Source organism: Lipophrys pholis, assembly GCF_963383615.2.
Source record: "Lipophrys pholis genome assembly, chromosome: 17".
Taxonomy (NCBI): domain Eukaryota; kingdom Metazoa; phylum Chordata; class Actinopteri; order Blenniiformes; family Blenniidae; genus Lipophrys; species Lipophrys pholis.
The window spans coordinates 25,979,586-26,003,370 of record NC_137643.1 but is presented as its reverse complement, the minus strand read 5'-3'; the positions used below and the strand labels follow the sequence as shown (position 1 = coordinate 26,003,370).

Sequence of the window (23,785 nt, the reverse complement as noted above, 5' to 3'; positions counted from 1 at the left end):
TCCAGAGATAACTCCAGAGATAACTCCAGAGATACCTCCAGAGATACCTCCAGAGATAACTCCAGAGATAACTCCAGAGATAACTCCAGGGATAACTCCAGAGATACCTCCAGAGATACCTCCAGAGATACCTCCAGAGATAACTCCAGAGATACCTCCAGAGATACCTCCAGAGATAACTCCAGAGATAACTCCAGAGATAACTCCAGAGATAACTCCAGAGATACCTCCAGAGATACCTCCAGAGATACCTCCAGAGATACCTCCAGAGATACCTCCAGAGATACCTCCAGAGATACCTCCAGAGATAACTCCAGAGATACCTCCAGGGATACCTCCAGGGATACCTCCAGAGATACCTCCAGAGATAACTCCGCCCCCAGCTGATGACGCATCAGGTCCCAGTCTGGCTCCTCTCAGGTCTAGCAATGAAGTGGAGCCAGAATAGCAGCAGCATAACTGGCTCTGAACTAGAACCTGGTTCTTTCCGGTGGAAAAGCCGCGAGACGCCTGGGGATGGACACAGGAGTGTGTCTGACTGTGAGCAGTGTTGTTGTGGTACTGATTGATCAAGATAATCATACTCGGTCATATTCCTTTTCATAGGTGTTCGACGGTCAGTGGATTGGTCAGACTCGCCTCCTGAGCAGTGCAGCATGGGACCTGGCCCCCCCCAACAGCCTGCGGTATCAAACCATGAGACAGCCGGTGCTGTCCCACCCGCTCCACCATGTCAGCCTGCCTCAGAGACTCAGCAGCCTGGAAGACGACTGGCAGGAGTCCCGGAGTGTGTGTGTGGTGGTGCGACTGGGCGAGTGTGACGGCCTCCACACGCTGCTGGAGATCCCTTTGTTTGCTGAGGGTAAACCAGGAGCACCGTTCTGTCCCTTCACTCCCCAGTCCTCAGAATTCTCCTTCCCACTGACCACCGTGGACGGCTGCAGACCCGATGACATCAGCGTTGAGAACCCGAGGAGCCACGGTGCTGCCGCGGTGAGCTTCAGGAGTCTGTTCGAGACCGAGGGATGTCCCGCTCCGTACATGTACGGCTCCACATTTTACTGTTTTCACTGCCCCACCACACATCTGGTGTCTGGTCGCACCCAGCTCAGACTGAACCCAAAGAGCCCCGAGCCGCGGGCCACCTTCACGTCTCTCTGCAGCCCGGGGGGCCGAGCGGAGGGGGGGCGGACTGAGGCGGACAGGAAAGGAGAGGAGAACCTAGACCTGATGTTTGAAAGGCTGAGGCTGGAGGTAAGGGAGTCTTCATGTTATCAACCTTTATCAGTGAAAGACTGGAGCTACATCAGGATGAGTTACAGACATGATTTGAAACCTGGGCGGAGAAGTCTTGTAAACTTGAGTTGGCTTGTAGGATATCTGAAGTTTGATCATTGTGCTGCCCATAACTGCTTCTTATTGAAAAGTCTGAGATTTTAACCCTCCTATTAACCTTGGGGTCATTTTGACCCCATTCAATGTTTATCATTTAAAACATAATTGTTGACTTTTTTTGCTTCATATTTCATAACTTTTTTTAATTTGATGGGGACGTAAATGATATGATAGATGATGATATTCTTTCAATGTGCTGAACACATAGTGCAGGTATTGGTGTTCCTCTGAGGTCAGTGTGACCTCGAGCTGTTTAAGGTGTGTGTGTGTGTGTGTGTGTGTGTGTGTGTGTGTGTGTGTGTGTGTGTGTGTGTGTGTGTGTGTGTGTGTGTGTGTGTGTGTGTGTGTGTGTGTGTGTGTGTGTGTGTGTGTGTGTGTGTGTGTGTGTGTGTGTGTGTGTGTACTTTGACCATTCTTATGGTAGAACTGATATTTCCCACTGTGAAGTGAAGGTAATCCTACAAGGACATTTCTAGTTCCTGCAAAATAAAGGAGGAGCAAACATATAAAAGCTTGCCTGGTGGCGCCACTGATCCAAATCATTCCTGATTGTGCTCTGTGTGTACTGGGATCGGTACTGCTCTCGCTCTCTCACTTGAAAAGGCCCTCTGGGAACAGGTTTACTGTCCGTGAGGTTTTTGAGCTCTTTGACAGTGAAAGTGACATCGAGGAGAACGTGTCTTGAGACAGAAGGTTGTACTGAGGAGGATCCTTCACATCTGAGGACAATCAGTGTCGACCCTCCTGTTGTCTCCCGACCACCAGTAAACCACATCCCTTCCAAAATGTAAAGATAATATGCTCTCTTTCCCCACTTCAACAGCAGAGGAGACTTGGTGCTATTAATATTATCCAAATGGTTCTAGGCTGCCAGATCTACAATTAGCCATGTTGAAGTCATTAAGTCATATTAGAGCTCTTCTTAACGCCATTGATTAAAAATGTTGTACTTGGGAAGCATGTGTGTGTTGGGACCGTTGGAAAGACTGGAATGAAGTTGAGTTGGAAGCCTACATTGGCGGGCTCGTTGTGGCAGGAGTTTACAAATCAAAAGGTGAAGCAACAGCAATCCTTTGGAACACTGAGACTGGAAGGACAATTTTTCCAACCACCATGTCTCTGAAGACATTCCAAGTGTTGTCCCGTGTCATAGCTTTGATGACAAACAAACAAGCACGGCTGACGACCTGTGGGACAAGAGATGTTCACCAATGTCAATCATTATGGGTTTGTTCTGTGAGACTCATGAATGTGCACCCCAAATTAGAAAAGGTTCATGAAATGAACGTCCTGTCCCCCGTCTCCCAGAGGAGCCCTGTTGGACTGACATCTGTGGCTGTAGAGGCCTTTGGAGTCCAAAGAGCTCATCCCCATGTTCCAGAAACCATTTTGAGATGGTTTGATCTTTGTGAGCTGCTGTGTTATCCTGCTGGGGGTCTCCATCAGAACATGGTCCGTTGTGGTCAAAAAGGGATGTATGAGGGTCCAGTACCCCTTACTCGGGACGTGGTTTGCCTGGAGGCGGTGTGGAGATTTAGGAAGATCGAGGCGGTAGTTGGGTGTTTTCAGAAGTGATTGTAGCATTAATTCTAGTTTTCCCAAATTGTACATCCAAAAAGCCTCATAGCAGCCTGCAGACTTTCAATCACGGTGAAATCATTCCTCTCTGCACTCACGCAGGTCAGATACGGCCTCCCTAGTACTGCTTGGATTGGGTGGAGAGTTTGATATCTTTACATCTGGCTGGAAAGGATGGGTTACACAAATTAATTAGGGATCTTGTCTGAGCTGCATAAAAATAATCTGGTGCCCGGCTGTTTGGAAGTTAGAAAGATTTAAATCTAACCCCATTCATTTATATCCTGAATAATCACCAAATGTTTCTATAACTATTGACTTGGGGTGTGAATTACCAGGATTATATCAATAGACCAAGAGGTTGTAAGCTTATAGCCCCACCTTGTGGTCCTCTCAATTAATGCAGATGCCTTAAAAAATCTGAGGGTGCTTCCGAATAGTCCCTCCTTTCTCCTTTCCTATCCACTTTTCCTTGACCCTGCCATGGGTTAAAGAAAGGGTGTTGGGAGGCTTCCTCAAGCAGTTAGGGAAAGGCGATCACGTCGTTGTGACAGTTGGACTGTACTTCCACTAGGTAACGTCCAGGGGCGACTGGTCATTAGGGGCAGGTGGGGCTGAGCGCCACCTGGTGTCATCAGAAAGGACTGCATGCAAAGTATGTTATTAATTCTTTAAGATTATCTACAGTATCTTCTTGTCTGTGAATAAAACTTCTTCTTATACAGTACATAATTACTGTGTGGACTGTCCTCCCTGGTTCCTGGTCTCCTCTTCCTGTTCCAGGTTGTGTTTCCTCCTGATCCACACTGATGGTGCCTTAGTGTAGCTCGCCCCTCTCTCACCACGCAGTGTGTATTACATTAGTGTAGCTCGCCCCTCTCTCACCACGCAGTGTGTATTACATTAGTGTAGCTCGCCCCTCTCTCACCACGCAGTGTGTATTACATTAGTGTAGCTCGCCCCTCTCTCACCACGCAGTGTGTATTACATTAGTGTAGCTCGCCCCTCTCTCACCACGCAGTGTGTATTACATTAGTGTAGCTCGCCCCTCTCTCACCACGCAGTGTGTATTACATTAGTGTAGCTCGCCCCTCTCTCACCACGCAGTGTGTATTACATTAGTGTAGCTCGCCCCTCTCTCACCACGCAGTGTGTATTACATTAGTGTAGCTCGCCCCTCTCTCACCATGCAGTGTGTATTACATTAGTGTAGCTCGCCCCTCTCTCACCACGCAGTGTGTATTACATTAGTGTAGCTCGCCCCTCTCTCACCACGCAGTGTGTATTACATTAGTGTAGCTTGCCCCTCTCTCACCGTGCAGTGTGTATTACATTAGTGTAGCTCGCCCCTCTCTCACCACGCAGTGTGTATTACATTAGTGTAGCTCGCCCCTCTCTCACCACGCAGTGTGTATTACATTAGTGTAGCTCGCCCCTCTCTCACCACGCAGTGTGTATTACATTAGTGTAGCTCGCCCCTCTCTCACCACGCAGTGTGTATTACATTAGTGTAGCTCGCCCCTCTCTCACCATAGAGTGTGTATTACATTAGTGTAGCTCGCCCCTCTCTCACCATAGAGTGTGTATTACATTAGTGTAGCTCGCCCCTCTCTCACCACGCAGTGTGTATTACATTAGTGTAGCTCGCCCCTCTCTCACCATGCAGTGTGTATTACATTAGTGTAGCTCGCCCCTCTCTCACCATGCAGTGTGTATTACATTAGTGTAGCTCGCCCCTCTCTCACCACGCAGTGTGTATTACATTAGTGTAGCTCGCCCCTCTCTCACCATGCAGTGTGTATTACATTAGTGTAGCTCGCCCCTCTCTCACCATGCAGTGTGTATTACATTAGTGTAGCTCGCCCCTCTCTCACCATGCAGTGTGTATTACATTAGTGTAGCTCGCCCCTCTCTCACCATGCAGTGTGTATTACATTAGTGTAGCTCGCCCCTCTCTCACCATGCAGTGTGTATTACATTAGTGTAGCTCGCCCCTCTCTCACCATGCAGTGTGTATTGGATGCAGTAAAGTGAAAGTGGCTCCATCCATTCAGTTTACATGATTCTGATGCCTCATGGGGCCTGAAGCCTGAAGCATCACTAACAACGTCATTAGATGCTCAAAGCTGATTGGCTGGTGCTGATTGAGGCGGAGCCTCACAGAACCAGCGCGAGTCTCACAAATACCAGCTTGTTAGCAGCTAAAGCTAACAAACAGTTAAGTATCAAAATTAATTAATTAGATTATTTACGAATACGAGTTTAAAATGCTTACTTTAGCAGAGACAATTAAAGTAAGTAGTTGTCAACTGTGTGAAGAATCTCATTAATTTGGAGCTTTACTGGTGGTTGAGTGGTTGAGCTGCGTCTGTGAACCATTATGACCTGGTTCTAACCCCATCATTGATATTCTTTTATTTTAATTGAATTTCTTTTTTTTGGTCCGCTATTTCCATGGCTCAACATTTTTACGGGATCAACTCCTATATGGTGGTTATAATGTTGTGGCTTAAAGGTTGTTCACACACTTTACTTTGGAATTCAATAGTGTCACTCGACCTAAATAAAATCTTGCCCCACCAAGTATTTACAGCAAGAAACGCCACTGGTAACGTCATAATAATCCACCGGTGGTGAAGGTTAGTGACGTCTGCTGTGGTGAAAAACGACCCATTTCCAAAATGGACTACAAAAAGCACATTTGCACCACGTTCCTCTGAGGTTCTAACCTCTGGTATCGTCTCAAATATCTCAGGTTTCAATGTCAATCAAAGAAAAAGAGGAACTAAAGGGAAACGGCTGCCAGGTGAATAAAGAACCAATCAGAGTGAGAACAGGCTGCTCTAAAACTGGACTTTACTGTGTTGGTTCTACAACATCCAGAACATCCTAGTTGGGATCTAGGTTCTAGATGATTTCAAGTTGTTCTAGGCAGATTATTGCTTTGGTAACTTACATGATCTGCTCCTTTTTCAGTCATCCTGAGTTTCCCTGAACGCTCCGATGAGCGGGTTCCTTTAAATGTTGTCGCCGCAAGGAATTGTGGGGGAACATGAGCTGGTCTCCTTTGGTAAAGGAAGCATCAGTGGTTCCTAGGCTAAAGGAGGTGCTAAAGGAAGCATCAGTGGTTCCTAGGCTAAAGGTGGTTCTAAAGGAAGCATCAGTGGTTCCTAGGCTAAAGGAGGTTCTAAAGGATCCATCAGTAGTTCCTAGGCTAAAGGAGGTTCTAAAGGAAGCATCAGTGGTTCCTAGGCTAAAGGAGGTTCTAAAGGAAGCATCAGTGGTTCCTAGACCTAAAGAAGGTTCTAAAGGAAGCATCAGTGGTTCCTAGACCTAAAGGAGGTTCTAAAGGAAGCATCAGTGGTTCCTAGGCTAAAGGAGGTTCTAAAGGAAGCATCAGTGGTTCCTAGGCTAAAGGAGGTTCTAAAGGAAGCATCAGTGGTTCCTAGGCTAAAGGAGGTTCTAAAGGAAGCATCAGTGGTTCCTAGGCTAAAGGAGGTTCTAAAGGAAGCATCAGTGGTTCCTAGGCTAAAGGAGGTTCTAAAGGAAGCATCAGTGGTTCCTAGGCTAAAGGAGGTTCTAAAGGAAGCATCAGTGGTTCCTAGGCTAAAGGAGGTTCTAAAGGAAGCATTGAGCCTCCTTTCCTTAGCTTACTGAGAATTGAGAATCGGGTGTCCCTGTCTTCAATCACGTTCCAGTATTATAGTATCTGAGAAGTATCCATTTATTTTTATCCGGGCCGATGGTTTACTGTATAATGTACGAATCCCTCAAATTAAAAATATTGTTCAAGCCAAATCTTTTTAAAACTTTGTATAGAAAAGACCAACTTACTGAGTCAAAAACCTTCTCAGTGTCTAGACTAACTAAACAAGCTTCAAGATCATTCTGTTGGATACTATGTAAAATGTGTAATGATCGAGTGATATCGTCAAGAGTCTGTCTTTGTAAAATAAATTTGGTTTGGTTGTTGCGTATAAGCTGATAGTGGAGCGGATAACATCACATACATAGCCAAATCGTGCAAATGGTGGTACAAGAATCAAATTTGGCACAGTTGTTCTTTGAGGCATGGATTCTATCCGATTTGCCACTTGAAAATCCAAGATGGCCACCATTTCTCAAGATGACCGCCATCGGGATGAGTAGAAATGTAATTCTGGCGATTCTTTTGGATGTAGATCAACAATCGTCAAGATATTGGTGTCATTTCATATGCTTTAAGGTTTGCTTATTTCAGTTTTGGCACCTGAAATGCACTGTAATTGACCTATGTATAGTTTTGAGCATCACATCATATCAACAACAACATTAACTATCCCGATGGCTCGTCATCCATTTGATGGGATCAGGCATCAGAAGACGGGTTCTGGCAACAAGCAAAACAGCATCCAACTAGAAAGGGTTTCTCAGACAACAACAAGACAGAGTTGTTTGAACTCATTTCTGACAAGATCTGCAGACCTGAGGCAATCAGAGTTGATTGCAACAAATGGGCCTCATGCTATCACCAACTCCAGCAGCAAGTTCCTTGATGACATCTCCCCATGCAGCCATGAAGAAGCTTATACAAGACTCTTATTGCATGCCTGAGATGCGGCTCTCAATGGAAGCCTTGTCATCAAGGCCAATGACTCTGATGTACTTGTAATAGCAGTGTCTGTCGTACCATCACTTTTGGTCCTTGGTCTTCAAAAGATGTGGGTATTCTTCAGACAAGGACCTACCACCAGATGGATTCCTGTTCATGATATAGTTTTGGCAATTGGTCCACAGAAGTCCCCAGGGATTCTCTACTTCCATGCATTCTCTGGATGTGATGTTGTTTCTGCCTTTCGAGGAAAAGGCAAGAAATCTGCATGGCTCACCTGGGACGTGTGTGATGAAGTGACAAAAACCTTTGTGGCACTCAGTCAGACACCAAGCAAAGTGACTGATACTGACATCCAGAGCCTGGAGCATTTGGTGATCGTGCTGTATGACAGGAGCCGTTCAGCCACAAGTGTTAACGAAGCAAGATTGGAGCTGTTTGCTCGCAAGCAAAGGCCCAATGATGCCATTCCACCATCACGTGCTGCCTTGAGGGAACATGAAATGCCTGCTGCCGACCAGGCAGGAATAATCTGGGAGCAGGAAACTGTTCAGGAGCCAGAAACTGACAACCCTGCAAATTGGGTGCGGACTAGACACTTGGAAGGTTAAGTGGACGACACTCCCACCAATAGCAGCATGTTGCCAGCAGTTGACCATGTGAGGCTACAAGAGAGAATGCAAAGGCAGATGTAAATGCTACGGCCATGGACTTACATGCACTGTTGTCTGCAGTTGCATTTGTGAGAAGCAATAATAATTGTTACTGTGTTTATAATGCAAGAATTTTTACTCCGACACAATTTCTGTTCCAAGTTACTCAAAGCATGTGTTGTCCTTAATATGCATAGTTATGTGGACTTGCCATCAGTGAGCAGCTACACTGATGTATATTTGCAATGCATAGTTTGATTGTGACACAAACATTATCTCAAATCTCCTCCAGTCTTCGTCCATTCGTATTGTTTATGTTATTAAAATATGTTCGTTTCCTGTATATTTGTCTTTTAGTTTCATTTTTTTTTTTCTTGAATTCTCAAGTGCCTATTTAAGCTGCAAGGTCATCATGATGGAAATCAGACATTTTATGACCAGTATTTGTGTAATTGTAAATGTAATAGTGAGTCAAATTGAGCAAATACAAGTCTTTCTATGAGAAAAGTCCATTCTGGGGGCTCATTTTGGCGGCCATCTTGAAAATGGCGGCCATCTTGGAGTTGTGCGTGGCAATCGGATAGAATTTAAGACCATGCGCCAAAGAACAACTGTGCTAAGTTTGATGCTTGTATCACCAAATGCATGATTTTTTTTCCATTATCTGCCCCGCTATGAAGAAGAATGTTGTCTAATCTTCTGGTGAGGACGTATGCCTAAAGTAAGGCTTGTGATTAATCCATATTTAACGGTAATTGAAAGAGTGACAGCGCCTTGCATGGCCACAGCCTCCATTGGTGTGTGAATGTGTGTGTGAATGGGTGAATGTGATTAACAATGTAAAGAGGATTTTGTCTCAGGTCAGTGGTGTGGAGATGGTACAGATTCGCTGGTACGGACAAAGAGCAAACCGCTTCCCACTGAAAACTACTACTAAACTACTAGTACGACAAAGTTGTTTCAGCACATTAAAAAAGATAACACGCACCAGAGTGGACGCCTCGGCTAAAACACCATTAACTCCGAAGCAGGAAACACTGCCGGCTTCATTTTCACCTGCTGTCCCTGATGAAAAGTGGCATTCCACGTCACTAAGGACACGGTCCCTTTACAAACTGTTAAAAATACTTGCTTGAAACACAAACAAACTTGGGTTTCTTTCCCAAAAACGTTTAAGTGCAACTTTTCAAATGTAATTAGTGACCGAAACAATCTTGTGTTGCCTCAGGGATATATTTTTTTCAAGCTTTATTTAGCAAAAGGTTAATATTTCTCACTTTAGTTTTTCATTCAATGAAAATTTCAATCTAAATCAAAAATTGAGTTTTCAATTAAAAAAATCGGGATTTTGTTTCGAGTAGTGATGCACCGATACCAGTATCGGTTCGATATCAGACATGAGTACTCGTACATTTACTCATAAAACTGCCACCGATACCACGAGACCCGATACCACTTTACGGCAGCGAGCGGTTTACGGCACTTAACGGCAAGGCCTGGGCAGCCAGTGAGGAGCACACAGCGCTATTTTGTCGGTCGTCTTTTTGGAAAATGAACCGTGGAAATGACAGTTTGAGGCTGCTTGCAGCAATGGACTGAAATGGAGCTGCCGCTACCTAAACTGGCTTTAAGCCTGTGTTCGGTCTGTTCCACCGAGTCTGGTCTGCACTCACCCCGGCGGCCCGCCACTCCTAAATGAATGTAGAGGAAACCCTGCGGTTGCTGACAAAGTTTAATTGAATGCACTTTTGTAAAATGTTTGTTCTCAGTTTATGACAAAGTGTTAACCCTTCCTGCTCCCGTCTCAAGACCGTGGTCGGAAGACGCAAGGGAGACCAACTTCTACTGTGAGGCGACGCTGTCCTCAGCTTTGGGGTTAACTCCCACCAGGAGAGATTCAGGCCCCGTTTACACGACAATGAATACGAGTGTATCCGCATAACTTTCTTCACTTTTAGGGAGTCCATTTACACGACACCAGTGTATCTGTGAAGTTTTTATCTCGGCTCCCAAGGTGGAAAGATTCTTTCACGGTCGCTATTCGGCCCTGCAGAGACTGCCGGAAGCTTTGGAGCCTGTTACTGCTCATCTCCCCCTCCCTCCTGCTCATCCAGTTGTAAACAAACATGGCCGACCTGTAGTGGTTTGACTCGCGGTCGTATTCTAGTTTTATCCTCCAGATCAGTAGTTTAATAGTTGAGACTTTCCCCTGATCGCATCCGATTCATCATCAGTCCATACGGATGTGGGTTTTTTCCATTTTCTTCACCTTTATAGTGTTTTGTTCTCTGCACACGTCTGTGTAGTTTCATTACAAAATCAAGCAACAGCGCCCTCCAGTGGCCCGGCAGACTAACTACATCCTCGTTGTCAGTGTGTCTGCTGCAGTGTAAATGGATTAGGTGTTGTCACGTGAAACGTTGTTGGGTAAACAGGGCCTCAAAGTCGAGCTGCTGCTCCTCCACAATGAGAGGAGCCAGTTGAGGTGGTTTGGGGGTCTGATTAGGATGCCCCCTGGATGCCTCCCTTTAGAGCAGTCCTTCTCAAATAGTGGGGAACATGTTTTCCCCCCTGTACTAGAATGTACGCTGTGAGGTGTGGACGGCAAAGACGATCATCTGTGGAAAAAAGATGACGTAATTGCCCCCCCTCTCTCCCCCACCGTGGTCCGCGATGTCATCAAAGAACCACAACAACCAAGGACTACAAGCTCCGGTCGAGCTGCAGAAGCTACTGACGCTAGCAGCAGGATGAGCGGGGCCATAGACCTATAGAACTCAGAGTTATATAGACTAGGGGTGCAACGGATCAGAAAACTCACAGTTCAGATCGTTCCTCGGATCAGACTCACGGATCGGATAATTTTCTGCTGCCCTGTACCTCAGTAGGTGCAGGCAGGTGGTACAGGGCAGGTGGCGCTATGCGTCAGCGATTTTGAGCATATGCCACATCGCGGGACAGGGTGTAGACAAGTTTAACCTCGAGAAACAATCAGCACATATTTTAAAATAAACCGTTTGATACAATACCAGTGATAATATATGTCACTGTGTGAGTGATAAATAACACATCCTCTTAAAAATACCACATTCACAAATGATTACTCCAGCCCTAATGCAGTGGTAACAATCTGGTCTTTGGGTAAGCTTGTCCCTTGTTATTACAGCAGCCCACTGAATTTTCATTTCTATTACTTTGCTACAATTATAGGAATACTGTGGCCTCATAGCTGATTAAGTTGATTTAATACCCAAATGCTTTGCTTTCAATGTAAGTTGCCATGAATGTATGCATACTGTGACTCTCACCGGAATCATCTCAGATTGGTGGACTGCCAGAATGAAGGTGTCTGAGAGTCTGAGCTCAGGGCAGCAAAACCCAGGCTTTACAACTTCGAATCCTTCAGATGGCAGAAGTGCAGCAAAAGTCACATGTAAAAAACCCCAAAAACAGCCAATTGTGAAACTGCTCAACTAGTAACTGGTGAGTTGTCTGTATGTTCAGGATTTGAAGCTGAAAACAGACTTTTCAATTACAAATATCTTTGTACACATTGACAAATCCTATTACATGTACGGGGGGGGAGTGCCAAATATTTTCTTCTTTCTTGGGGCGGGGGGGCGGTAACAGAAAATAATTGAGAAGCACTGCTTTAGAGGTTTGCCGAGCAGACTGGGAGGAGGCCCCGAGGTTGGCCCAGGACTCGCTGGAGAGATTATATCGCCGGCTTGGCCTGGGAGCGACTCGTCGTCGCCCCAGAAGAGCTGGAGGAATTTGCCCCCCCGCACGTCTCTGCTCTCTATACTGCCACCGTGACCCCAAACGGACTAAGCGGGAAAGAAGATGGCTGAATGGATATACCACATTTTCCAGACAAAAAGTCACACTTTTTTTTTCCTGTGACTTTTAGTCAGATGCAATTAGGTTTTTCCTCTTACTGATGGTAGACTGACGTGAATTACCTTGTGAACATTACCGTCTTCAGCCATGAGAGGGCGCTCTAGGCTCGTGACGACTACATGCCGATCCTGCACCACTTTAAAAAGTGAAACGACCGAAAACAAGTGAGGAAGGCTGAAAACAAACAAGATGTCTTCAAAAGATAATCCTATTCTGCAGTTTACAAACTGCAGGTAGTAAAATATCCTGCTGAAAACGCGAACCAAGCAGCACAAAGAAAGTTTGGTGAGGAAAAAGATGCCTTGCTGCTGCCTCACAGTAAGAAGGTCTCGGGTTCAAATCCAGCCCGGGGTCTTTCTGTGTGGATTTTGCATGTTCTCCCTGTGTATGCGTGGGTATCCTCCGGGTAATCCGGTTTCCTCAGCAAGGTTGACGGTTGACACCCCCAGTCTGGGATGTATTTGTTCCACTTGTACTGCTGGTGATTGTTGTGAGGTACTTGGTATTTCATTATAAACAGGAAAGCCTCTTTACTTTCTAAACTTGGTTAACAGTGGAGTTAACTGCTATAAGCTGTGACTTTAGGTGTTCACAGCTGTTCTGCAGATATCAGGAGCAGAACAGTGATCCGGTTTTTTGTGTTGCAGCTTCCAGGTTTCTTCATGTCTAATCACGACTTCAGCATGTACTCTAACGACGTGGAGTTCATCAACGGGCTCATTGACGTCCGCACCCGGTGAGTCTGCTGCTGCACATCCACACTGACTCTCTGTGGCCCGGCACTGACTGTGTGTGTGCGTGTGTGTGTGTGTGTGTGTGCGTGTGTGTGTGTGTGTGTGGGTGTGGGTGTGTGCGTGTGTGTGCGCGCGTGTGTGTGTGCGCGTGTGTGTGTGCGCGTGTGTGTGTGCGCGTGTGTGTGTGCGTGTGTGTGTGTGCGTGTGTGTGTGTGTGTGTGTGTGTGTGTGTGTGTGTGTGTGTGTGCAGCGGACGCCTGCTGTACCAGCTCACTCTGTCCCTGTGGCGCCTCCTCTGTCTCTGTTACTACGCTGAAGCGCGCCTGGATGTGCTGAAGCTCACGAAGCACTCGGAGGACGGGACGGTCAGGGCTCGCTGGAGGATCAAAGGCCTCCCCTTCCACTCTCTGCTGCTGCGCTTCTACCGCAAAGACAAGTCCCATCTGTACAGGTGACACTCAGGGTCCAGAAGTCCACCTGCTCAAGACTTCGACCCTCCCCCAGTCTGAGCTCTAAATCATTCAGAATCTGTAATAATCAATACTGCTGAGTCTCTTTTAAAGTTTGTCACTAAATCACTTTCACGTGGACACATGGACTGGGATAACGGGGCTTTAGAATGACCTGATCTGTCCCTGGTCACACTGATTTAAGCGTGTCTCTTTCAGGTCCTATGATGCGTTTTCCACTTTCTACGTGGGACAGGATGGACTGATCCACTGTCACAGAGTGGAGAAGGTGAGCAGACATCAGGTTTACAACTGTGGATGTAATGCATTCTGCTGCTGTACTGGAAAGACATCAGATGCATCTCATTGTGATGCAGCAATATTTTTACCATCACAATGTCATTCTGCACAAAATACACTGAGCAGAGATCAGTGACGTTTCCCCTGTACAGTCACTCTGGATGTCTACATGTTCAGTCAGATGAGTCCTACTGACAACAGATCAGTTTCCATTTCAACCTCAAACCTGGAGACACCCGGACAGGAGTCAGAAGATCAAACATTAAAAAATATGACTAAAAACAAACAATTCAGAAACACTGCTGGTGTAAAATAGAGGACCAGACCTTCCAGCACAATGACACTGCTGTCCGTGGTGAAGAGCACTCCACTATCAACTGTTCAGAAACGATCTCTCACTGTGTTTCTGTCACAATGGAAAGCTCCCGTGGTCGATGGGACGCAACTCTGAATGTTCCTGCCACGAGCTTCAAGTACTATCACCAAGGCATTTCTATTGTTTGTGTGAGCAGTTTGTACTTTTATACTTTAAAGTCGGTGGCGGCTGGTGGTAAATTTCTTAGGTAGGATCTTCATCGTTCTTCAATTTCAGCCAATATTCTGAGTGTTAACTGAAAGTTACTCCACCAGAAAGAAATCTTTAAAATATACTTCCCATAAAACGTATTATTCTGCACTGAGAATGAACTGACACACCGAAACAAGACCATCGAGTTGGAAATTAGTGGAAATCAGTGGAAATCAGTGGAAATTAGTGGAAATTAGTGGTAACTCATACCTGCAGTTGCCTGAATCCATCACACACAAGTCAAATTCTTTACAAACAAACTGGAGTTGTAGCATCAAACTGTGTTTATGTTTCACTAACTGACGTCCTCTTCAGAAACCTGCCGCATGGGTTTCTGGGATATTAAAGATGGCGTTGTAGCAGCTCAAGGGGAAATATCAACATTTGACAAAAAGCCAGACCTTCTCAAAGAAAGAGTTTTCAAGCCACGAAAACCGTCTGAAATGTTGTGAAACTCATCGTTGATCGTTCTTCCAGTGTGAATCGAGATCTTGTGAGATCCCGTGTACAAACGGGATCTTGTGACACAATGCTTCGGGAATCTTCGGGGGTTTCCGTGACTGCATGGTGTCAACAAACCCGGGTATGTGCCGCGAAATTTAAATGCTGGAAATCTGTGTTTGTATGAGTGTGATGAATTTCGTTCAGAAAGGTTTTGACAATGTTTTAGAGAATTACTTCAACAACTAAAACTGTCTGGTGTGGGTTCTGGTAGAGTAACTAAATACAGTGCGTTAACAAACCAAATTACAACAGTTACAAAGTAACAAGTAATTCATTCAAATATTAAACAATCTAGAAAATAATCATCTCATTAAAACACCAGCGCTGGGGCTGCACGGTATTGGAAAAACTGTTATGTATTGCAATATGACCAAATACAGTATTTTGGCCATATATATAAGTTGGATGCAGTAAGAGGGGAAATCACAACAAAACCGTATTTATTAAACAGAACAATGATGAAACTCATTTCTTTCTTTTCTTCTCCCACTTGAATAAACAATGCAGGAGGAGCTTTCTCTGCAAAATGTTGGTGGTCGGCATTTTAATTCCTGCGGCCAAAAGCTGCAGTGTATATTATTTCTAATATTCACGATCGAGTCATTTTGTATATTACGCAGAGAAAAAGCCACGATATATTATTGAGTATAATCGATATATCGCCCAGCCCTAATTCTTATTGCTTGCGTTTTATTGTGCCGGGTCCTGAGGACACATTTTTCTGAGCTCTCCATCTTAAACTGGAACGTTCTAGCTTCATAGTTACATTAAGTAACTAACGATGAGTTACAAACAGGTCATTCAACCTTTTGTTCAACAATTGGATGGTTTTAACAGGAAGTGTTCTCTGAAGTTCAGACTTGGAAACGGCAGACATTACATCAAGGACTGCTCAGTCGCTCATCAGTTCTTTTAAATTGAGACGCCATACAATAAAAACTGCTCTATATAAGGTGAAAATTCTAAATGGGAAACTGTCGTTTCACTTTTCTTGATGAACTTTCCTTAAAAGGTGTAAACATACAACTTCATTAATTGAATAGAGTCCTTGATTCAAGACAAGCTCTGGAATCCTTGCCAATCTTGCCTTTTTCAGATTGAGAGAGCCCCCTAGTGGTGAAAATGAGTGTACTTTGAAACGACTAAGAGCACTTATTAAGATGACCTTTTTATGAACATACTTGTGTTGGGATCTCACAAGACCACAGACAGTCGGTTCATTTCTAATGAAAAACAATCTTCATTTGTCCCTGAGCATCTCACCACAGGGGGTCCTGTTGCCACTGCAGCCCCATGCATGAACCCCCCCCCCACTTCTGCTCAGAGGACTCTGACTTCCCCCGTGAACTCAGCCCGTCACCGATTGGTGGAGGCTCCCAGGATTCAACATCTCGGAATCCCCCACCTCACCAAAAGCCTTTTGGAGGGATTCTCTCAAAGAGCTTTGCTCCTCCTCTTCAACGGAGGAGGAGGGTTGCTGGAAGCAGCAGACCCCAGAGGTCTGCAACCACAGACCTCGACTCCTCAACTCTTCAACTCCTCTTCTGACCAACCACCAGGGTCAGACCTTCCCTCGGATCCAGACACCAGAGACCAGCACCCAGAGTCTGATCTCCCATAAACCAGGGAAGACCAACCGGTTCCTCCAGGACGAGACCAGGAAACGACACCTCACAGAACCTCTTTGTGCTTTTCCTCAACAAGCGGGAAAAGCACCGCAGAGCGAGCGACCAGATCCTCCAGTGTGGACCGGTCTGGACCAGGACGCTGCAAAGAGAGACTCTCCTGAATCACCAGCTTGGTCTTCTCCTCCTGCTGAACTCAGCCAACCACAGGTAGCAGGAGGAGCTACCAGCTCCAGAACCATCACCTTGTTCTTCTCCTCCTGCTGAACTCAGCCAACCACAGGTAGCAGGAGGAGCTACCAGCTCCAGAACCAGCAGCTTCTCTCAGCCTGGACAACAACCAAACTCCTTCTTCAGAGACGTGGAGGAAGTGGTACCAACCACCTGGGTTCATCCTGATGCTCTGTATAGATGTTTACCTGTATGAAGATGTGCTGCTTCTATTACAGTCACTGAGTTATATTGATGATATTAGATTCTATTACAGTCACTGGGTTCTGTGAGTTGAGTTTTGGAATCATACTTGCTGTTTTATTAATGAGCACAAAGGTGAATGAAATGTCGACTCTTCTGTGTCAAGAACTCCAGAATCCTTCAAGCTTTACTGTTAATTCTGGTTAATTGTAATTCATTTAACTATTAATTCAAATTCCTAATTAACTGTTCAGTATATCTTATGAGACTGATAATAACTGAATTGACTATCATTTCCTGTTACACAGGTGGAGCTCCCGAGGTGTCTGATACAGATCAGATTATATTTTCAATAACTATCTTTTATAATTATTAATCATTATCGATAGCCAAACTACCAAAACGGAACATAAACGGTACCCGTGGGTGGACTGCACTATGTACATGGTACCTAGTGATTATTATGAGGTAAGAAAGCCCTACACTTGTAAACAAATACAAGCAGAAGCTTCATCAGTCCCTTTTAGAAAATGAAAGTATTTTGGAGTTGGTTTACTGGAAATGACAGTCTGAGTTTAGTGAAACTAAATCAACCTCAGGTAGATTTCCACTCAACTCATCAATCCGTCTTTCAAAGCATTTTAGTGTTGTGCCTCAAAAAGACTTGTCAAATGAACTGTGCTTTGTTAAGCTCTTACATTTTCACTCATTAATAAATAAGAGCATATCTATACATTCATTAAACCATCAACAAACCTGGACACATTTCTTTTTGTGTGAATTTAAAAATAACTACAATGGAGAATATTGAAACTGACCTGAGGGTTTTCAGCTGAACTCCTCCTTTCAAACTGTAAATGATAAGAGATATGGCAGAGTTAATAGTTGCTCGTTATCTCCTTCATAACAACCAACCAGAAGTGACTTTAGCCAAGGACCCAGCTGGTCTGCTGATCAACCCTAACCCTAAAGCCACGAACGACACTGATGTTTGATTTTATGTTGTTTATCAGTAATTGGTGAAACTGCTGCTAAACCCGACTCCTCGCGGCCGTTCTCCCCCTGCTGTTTATAGACACTAGAAAGAGATTTGCTCTTTGATTAAAGATTATTTATAGAAAATGAAGCACATACAGTTCAGGACTCATTGCTTCACACTGCGGATTCCCCGAGTCACTCCTCTGGTGTGGAAGCTGCAATGCCCGACTTCACTCTGTAACGGGATGCTGGCTATCTTTATAACCAAGCTCATTCATTTCTGATACTTTCTCCTTTGTTAAAAAATGATATATACGAACTTGCTTTTTTTTTTCTTGTGCCCGCCTGTGGCAAGGCTCAAGTATTACAATTCCTAGGACTGCGTTTTCATTTTCTTTCTTCTAGTCCCGCACCTTGTACACACAAGGCACATCAAAACGTGAGGTAAATTCGTGAATAGTGTGACTTTTGTTAACAATTCAGCTAACTGTTCCCCAAAACATCGGGAAGAACTGCAAAACATTTCTCGTTCAGAGCGAAAAGGAATCGAGTGAAAAACAAAAAGAATTCTCACTTTTCAATGCCAAGTGACATCAGCATACTTTCAACTAGAGACTTCATTTAACTTTTAAAACGTTGCCACTCTTGTCTTCTCTTCAGATGAAAACATCATTTTCCTACCTTCCAACAATTTTAAACTGTGAGCCTTTAAGTGTGATAAAGTTTTCAGCCATGTTTGACGTCTAACAGAAGCGAGTGAGGACAGCGAGAGTGGAGACGGTTTTCATTAGAGTGGGAGAAGGCGTCCAGTTAAACACTAAAATAATGTCTCTCTCATCGCCGAGGCCACATTTCTCCCTCAACCTTATCATATTATTCATCAAAATGTAGCTACGGGCCTTGTACTAATGTTAAGAAGCCACTGTCGTCTGTAATATAAATGGTTCTCTCGAAACATGCTTTTGTTCTCAGTAAGTGCCAGACTTCCTCCCAATAGACTCCAATGTGTTTTTGGGAGACAAAACATGTAACTGAACACGAATCAACAGATAAAATTAAAGTTTCCGAGGAAACGGTTTTGACAAATTCGACACCACATCTTTGTTTCCAGATGTTCTCTCTTCTGACCCCTGAGATGAAAGTCATTCTAGTCACCTACTACCTAACAGGCGCTTGATATTACTACATAATGTTACCAGGTAATATCAACCGCCTCTCGCCCAGCAGCACCGCCACACCAGTCCACGCCCTGGTCACCTCCTACTGCAACTCCCTTCTGTCTGGTCTCCCTCTCAACTCCCTTCTGTCTGGTCTCCCTCTCAAGTCCCTTCTGTCTGGTCTCCCTCTCAACTCCCTTCTGTCTGGTCTCCCTCTCAACTCCCTTCTGTCTGGTCTCCCTCTCAAGTCCCTTCTGTCTGGTCTCCCTCTCAACTCCCTTCTGTCTGGTCTCTCTCTCAACTCCCTTCTGTCTGGTCTCCCTCTCAACTCCCTTCTGTCTGGTCTCCCTCTCAAGTCCCTTCTGTCTGGTCTCCCTCTCAACTCCCTTCTGTCTGGTCTCCCTCTCAAGTCCCTTCTGTCTGGTCTCCCTCTCAACTCCCTTCTGTCTGGTCTCCCTCTCAACTCCCTTCTGTCTGGTCTCCCTCTCAACTCCCTTCTGTCTGGTCTCCCTCTCAACTCCCTTCTGTCTGGTCTCCCTCTCAAGTCCCTTCTGTCTGGTCTCCCTCTCAACTCCCTTCTGTCTGGTCTCCCTCTCAAGTCCCTTCTGTCTGGTCTCCCTCTCAACTCTCTTCTGTCTGGTCTCCCTCTCAACTCCCTTCTGTCTGGTCTCCCTCTCAACTCCCTTCTGTCTGGTCTCCCTCTCAACTCCCTTCTGTCTGGTCTCCCTCTCAAGTCCCTTCTGTCTGGTCTCCCTCTCAACTCTCTTCTGTCTGGTCTCCCTCTCAAGTCCCTTCTGTCTGGTCTCCCTCTCAACTCTCTTCTGTCTGGTCTCCCTCTCAAGTCCCTTCTGTCTGGTCTCCCTCTCAAGTCACTTCTGTCTGGTCTCCCTCTCAACTCTCTTCTGTCTGGTCTCCCTCTCAAGTCCCTTCTGTCTGGTCTCCCTCTCAAGTCCCTTCTGTCTGGTCTCCCTCTCAAGTCCCTTCAGAAACTCCAGCTGGTCCAAAACACTGCCAGCCACTTCATCACCCAAACTCCCTCCACCCATCACATAACCCCAGCTCTGCTTAAACTCCACTGGCTTCCTGTCCAAGAACGCCTTCTCCTGACATAGAGGGCCCTCCATAGCCTCGCTCCCCCAGACCTCACTGACCTCCTCCACAGCCACACACTGAGCTGCCTCCCCTCCAGCCTCACTGTCCCTCCGCCCTTCAGCCGCTCAGCCCCCCAACCCAGCATGAGAAACATTCATTCCCTGGACCAGTTTAAATCTCAAATCAAAACTTACCTTTTTAAAGGAACATATTAGTGCAAACACCTGAATGTCCCCCCTTCTAAAATCAAGACTGGCCCAACTTGTGCTCGTCTTCCACTTATTCATTTTAAGATATTGTATAGAATTAAGTTCTGTAAGACACGCCTGTCACTAGCCTACCCCACCATCACTGACTTTGACACGTCCGCTGTCTCCTGCCGTCCTAACCCCTCTGTTGTGTTCATGTCCAATGTTCTTTTCTTTACTTAACATCGTTTTCAAATTCTTATTGTTCGAAATGTTAATATTGTTTCTTTGTTGTCATATTTCCAACAGGAATACGAATCACCAAATGTAAAGCTCCTTTATTCTGTGTTGATCTCTTGATTAACCCTCTGTAAACCTAAAGTTGAATTCGGCTGTGTGTGAACACTGAGATCAAATAGAGATGACACTGGAACCAGATTGCCTGTGACCTTTAACCTCTTCACTCCCAGACCTGCAAACTCTTCAACTGCTTAACAGAAAAGTGTCGTTTCTATTCTTAAACTGTTGTTTTAATGGCAATGTGTCTGTTGTCCTGTAACCATGTTTATCTAATAATTAGATAAAGTTTCAAAAAAAAAAAAAGGATACTTGTATCTAAACACAAAGCTGTAGTATTTCATCTGGACGTCACAGACCGGTCAGCCAGTTATTACTAGGCTTTATGCAGTCAGAAGGAAAATTATAAATGTGTGCTTATTACATGTGTTACAACAATTAGCAAGGAAGAAAGAAATCAATCGGAGCCCCCGGCTGGCTCAGTAGGAAGAGCATCAGACTCTCCGTCTCTAGGTAGAGGGTTCATGTCCCCCGTCCAGCTCAGTAGGTAGAGCATGAGACTCTCAGTCTCAAGGTAGAGGGTTCATGTCCCCCGTCCAGCTCAGCAGGTAGAGCATGAAACTCTCCGTCTCTAGGTAGAGGGTTCATGTCCCCCGTCCAGCTCAGTAGGTAGAGCATGAGACTCTCAGTCTCAAGGTAGAGGGTTCATGTCCCCCGTCCAGCTCAGTAGGTAGAGCATGAAACTCTCCGTCTCTAGGTAGAGGGTTCATGTCCCCCGTCCAGCTCAGTAGGTAGAGCATGAGACTCTCCGTCTCTAGGTAGAGGGTTCATGTCCCCCGTCCAGCTCAGTAGGTAGAGCATGAGACTCTCCGTCTCTAGGTAGAGGGTTCATGTCCCCCGTCCAGCTCAGTAGGTAGAGCATGAGACTCTCCGTCTCTAGGTAGAGGGTTCATGTCCCCCGTCCAGCTCAGTAGGTAGAGCATGAGACTCTCCGTCTCTAGGTAGAGGGTTCATGTCCCCCGTCCAGCTCAGTAGGTAGAGCATGAGACTCTCCGTCTCTAGGTAGAGGGTTCATGTCCCCCGTCCAGCTCAGTAGGTAGAGCATGAGACTCTCCGTCTCTAGGTAGAGGGTTCATGTCCCCCGTCCAGCTCAGTAGGTAGAGCATCAGACTCTCAGTCTCAAGGTAGAGGGTTCATGTCCCACGCCGGGCGCCACCTTCCTGTGAGCTCTCCACCTTCCTGTGGGCTCTCCACCTTCCTGTGGGCTCTCCACCTTCCTGTGGGCTCTCCACCTTCCTGTGGGCTCTCCACCTTCCTGTGGGCTCTCTACCTTCCTGTGAGCTCTCCACCTTCCTGTGAGCTCTCCACCTTCCTGTGGGCTCTCCACCTTCCTGTGGGCTCTCCACCTTCCTGTGAGCTCTCCACCTGCAGGAAGGTTCTTAATGGGTCAATGTGATCTGGGTGACGGTGCTCAGACTGACACCCCCGTGACTCGGGAACGGGGAAGTGGGATGAGATGGATGGATGGACGGATGGATGGACGGATGGATGGATGGATGGATGGATGGATGGATGGAAATCAATCGGAGAAAAAACTCAAAGGACGTTGACGATTTAAGCACTCATTGTTTTCCACAGTTTAAAGTTCTTCCTTTCCTCTTGAATCCAGTTGTGTTGGATCCGTTTTTCACACTCTTGTGTTTCCTCTGATCGATAATCTGTGTGTGTGTGTGTGTGTGTGTGTGTGTGTGTGTGTGTGTGTGTGTCTGTGTCTGTGTCTGTGTCTGAAAGTAAAGGCTCTGCTCCTTCTCTGTGTCCAGGTGATGCCGGCTCCGCCCCCCGTCCTCCCCCAGGTCACCTCCCTCCTGGCGGGGGCTCTGGTGGCTCTGGGGCTGCAGGAGCACCGACCAGCCCTCAACCTGCTGCCCCTCCTGCTGTCCTCGCTGCGACAGAGCAGGAACTGAGGACCGCCTGCAGAACCAGGCTCCCACTACTCCCTCCATTAAACTGTCTCTCCTCCTCCTGTCCCCGTCCTCCTCCTTCTCCTCTCCTCATGTCCTCCTCCTGTCCCCTGACCACCTCCTGTCCCCCGTCCTCCTCCTTCTCCTCATGTCCTCCTCCTGTCCCCTGACCTCCTCCTGTCCCCCGTTCTCCTCCTTCTCCTCTCCTCATGTCCTCCTCCTGTCCCCCGTCCTCCTCCTTCTCCTCTCCTCATGTCCTCCTCCTCCTGTCCCCGTCCTCCTCCTTCTCCTCTCCTCATGTCCTCCTCCTCTCCTCCTCCTGTCCCCCGTCCTCCTCCTTCTCCTCTCCTCATGTCCTCCTCCTCTCCTCCTCCTGTCCCCGTCCTCCTCCTTCTCCTCTCCTCATGTCCTCCTCCTCTCCTCCTCCTCCTCTCCTCATGTCCTCCTCCTCTCCTCCTCCTGTCCCCGTCCTCCTCCTTCTCCTCTCCTCATGTCCTCCTCCTCTCCTCATGTCCTCCTCCTCTCCTCCTCCTGTCCCCCGTCCTCCTCCTTCTCCTCTCCTCATGTCCTCCTCCTCTCCTCCTCCTCTCCTCATGTCCTCCTCCTCTCCTCCTCCTCCTCTCCTCATGTCCTCCTCCTCTCCTCCTCCTCCTGTCCTCTTGTCCTTTGCCCCATCACACCTGAGGAGAGACTCCTCACTCACCGTGTTCCTGCAGCTCGTTTCAACTTTTCACTATCAAAGAAGCAGAGCTGTTTCTTGGTGTGTTACAACACACACACACACACACACACACACACACACACACACACACACACACACACACACACACACACACACACACACACACACACACACACACACACACACACACACACACACACACACACACACACACTCTCAAGGGAACAGTGCAGTATTTTGAGTGTCCCTTCAGCTTCTAAAGCATCATCCAGCTCACAGTGAGTGAAGTCAGGTTCACATGGACACCAGAGATAGAAGCAGGTGTTTTTGGACTGCAGGAGGAAACTAAAGAACATGTAAACGCCTCGACCTGAACCCACAATCCACTGCTGTGAGGCCAGAGTGTAAGGCCCTACTGCAGCGTGCAGCCTTGAGGTACTGTTGAACATATCGAGCTCGGTTGCGTGAGCTGGATGTCCTCAGTGGAAGGTGAGGAGCAGTGTGCTGCTCTGAAGCTTCATCACAGATTGAGAGAAGAGTCCACATCTGTCTGGTCTCGCAGTGTGGAAGGACGGCTGACAATAAACCAGTCATCAAAAATGTCTTTTATTTTTATTTAATTTTTTTCAAAAATGTCTTGTAATACAATCCTTGTTATTCAAATAACTCCACTTATTTCTTTGTATTTCCGTTTCTTCTCAACAATCAAAATGAAGAAA

At 46.3% G+C, this 23,785-nt stretch overlaps 1 protein-coding gene across 1 annotated transcript in view; it reads left to right on the top strand.

Moving 5' to 3' along the window:
• Positions 1-22,489, top strand: part of cUnh6orf136 (chromosome Un C6orf136 homolog) — a 32,050-nt gene extending 9,561 nt beyond the window's left edge. The window contains exons 3-7 of the mRNA XM_080485532.1: positions 607-1,254; positions 12,765-12,853; positions 13,102-13,302; positions 13,520-13,589; positions 22,244-22,489. Of these exons, the coding sequence (XP_080341658.1) occupies positions 607-1,254; positions 12,765-12,853; positions 13,102-13,302; positions 13,520-13,589; positions 22,244-22,387 (1,152 nt within the window). The 3' untranslated portion in view covers positions 22,388-22,489. The remainder of the gene's footprint in view (positions 1-606; positions 1,255-12,764; positions 12,854-13,101; positions 13,303-13,519; positions 13,590-22,243) is intronic.
• The last annotated feature ends 1,296 nt before the right edge of the window (positions 22,490-23,785 follow it).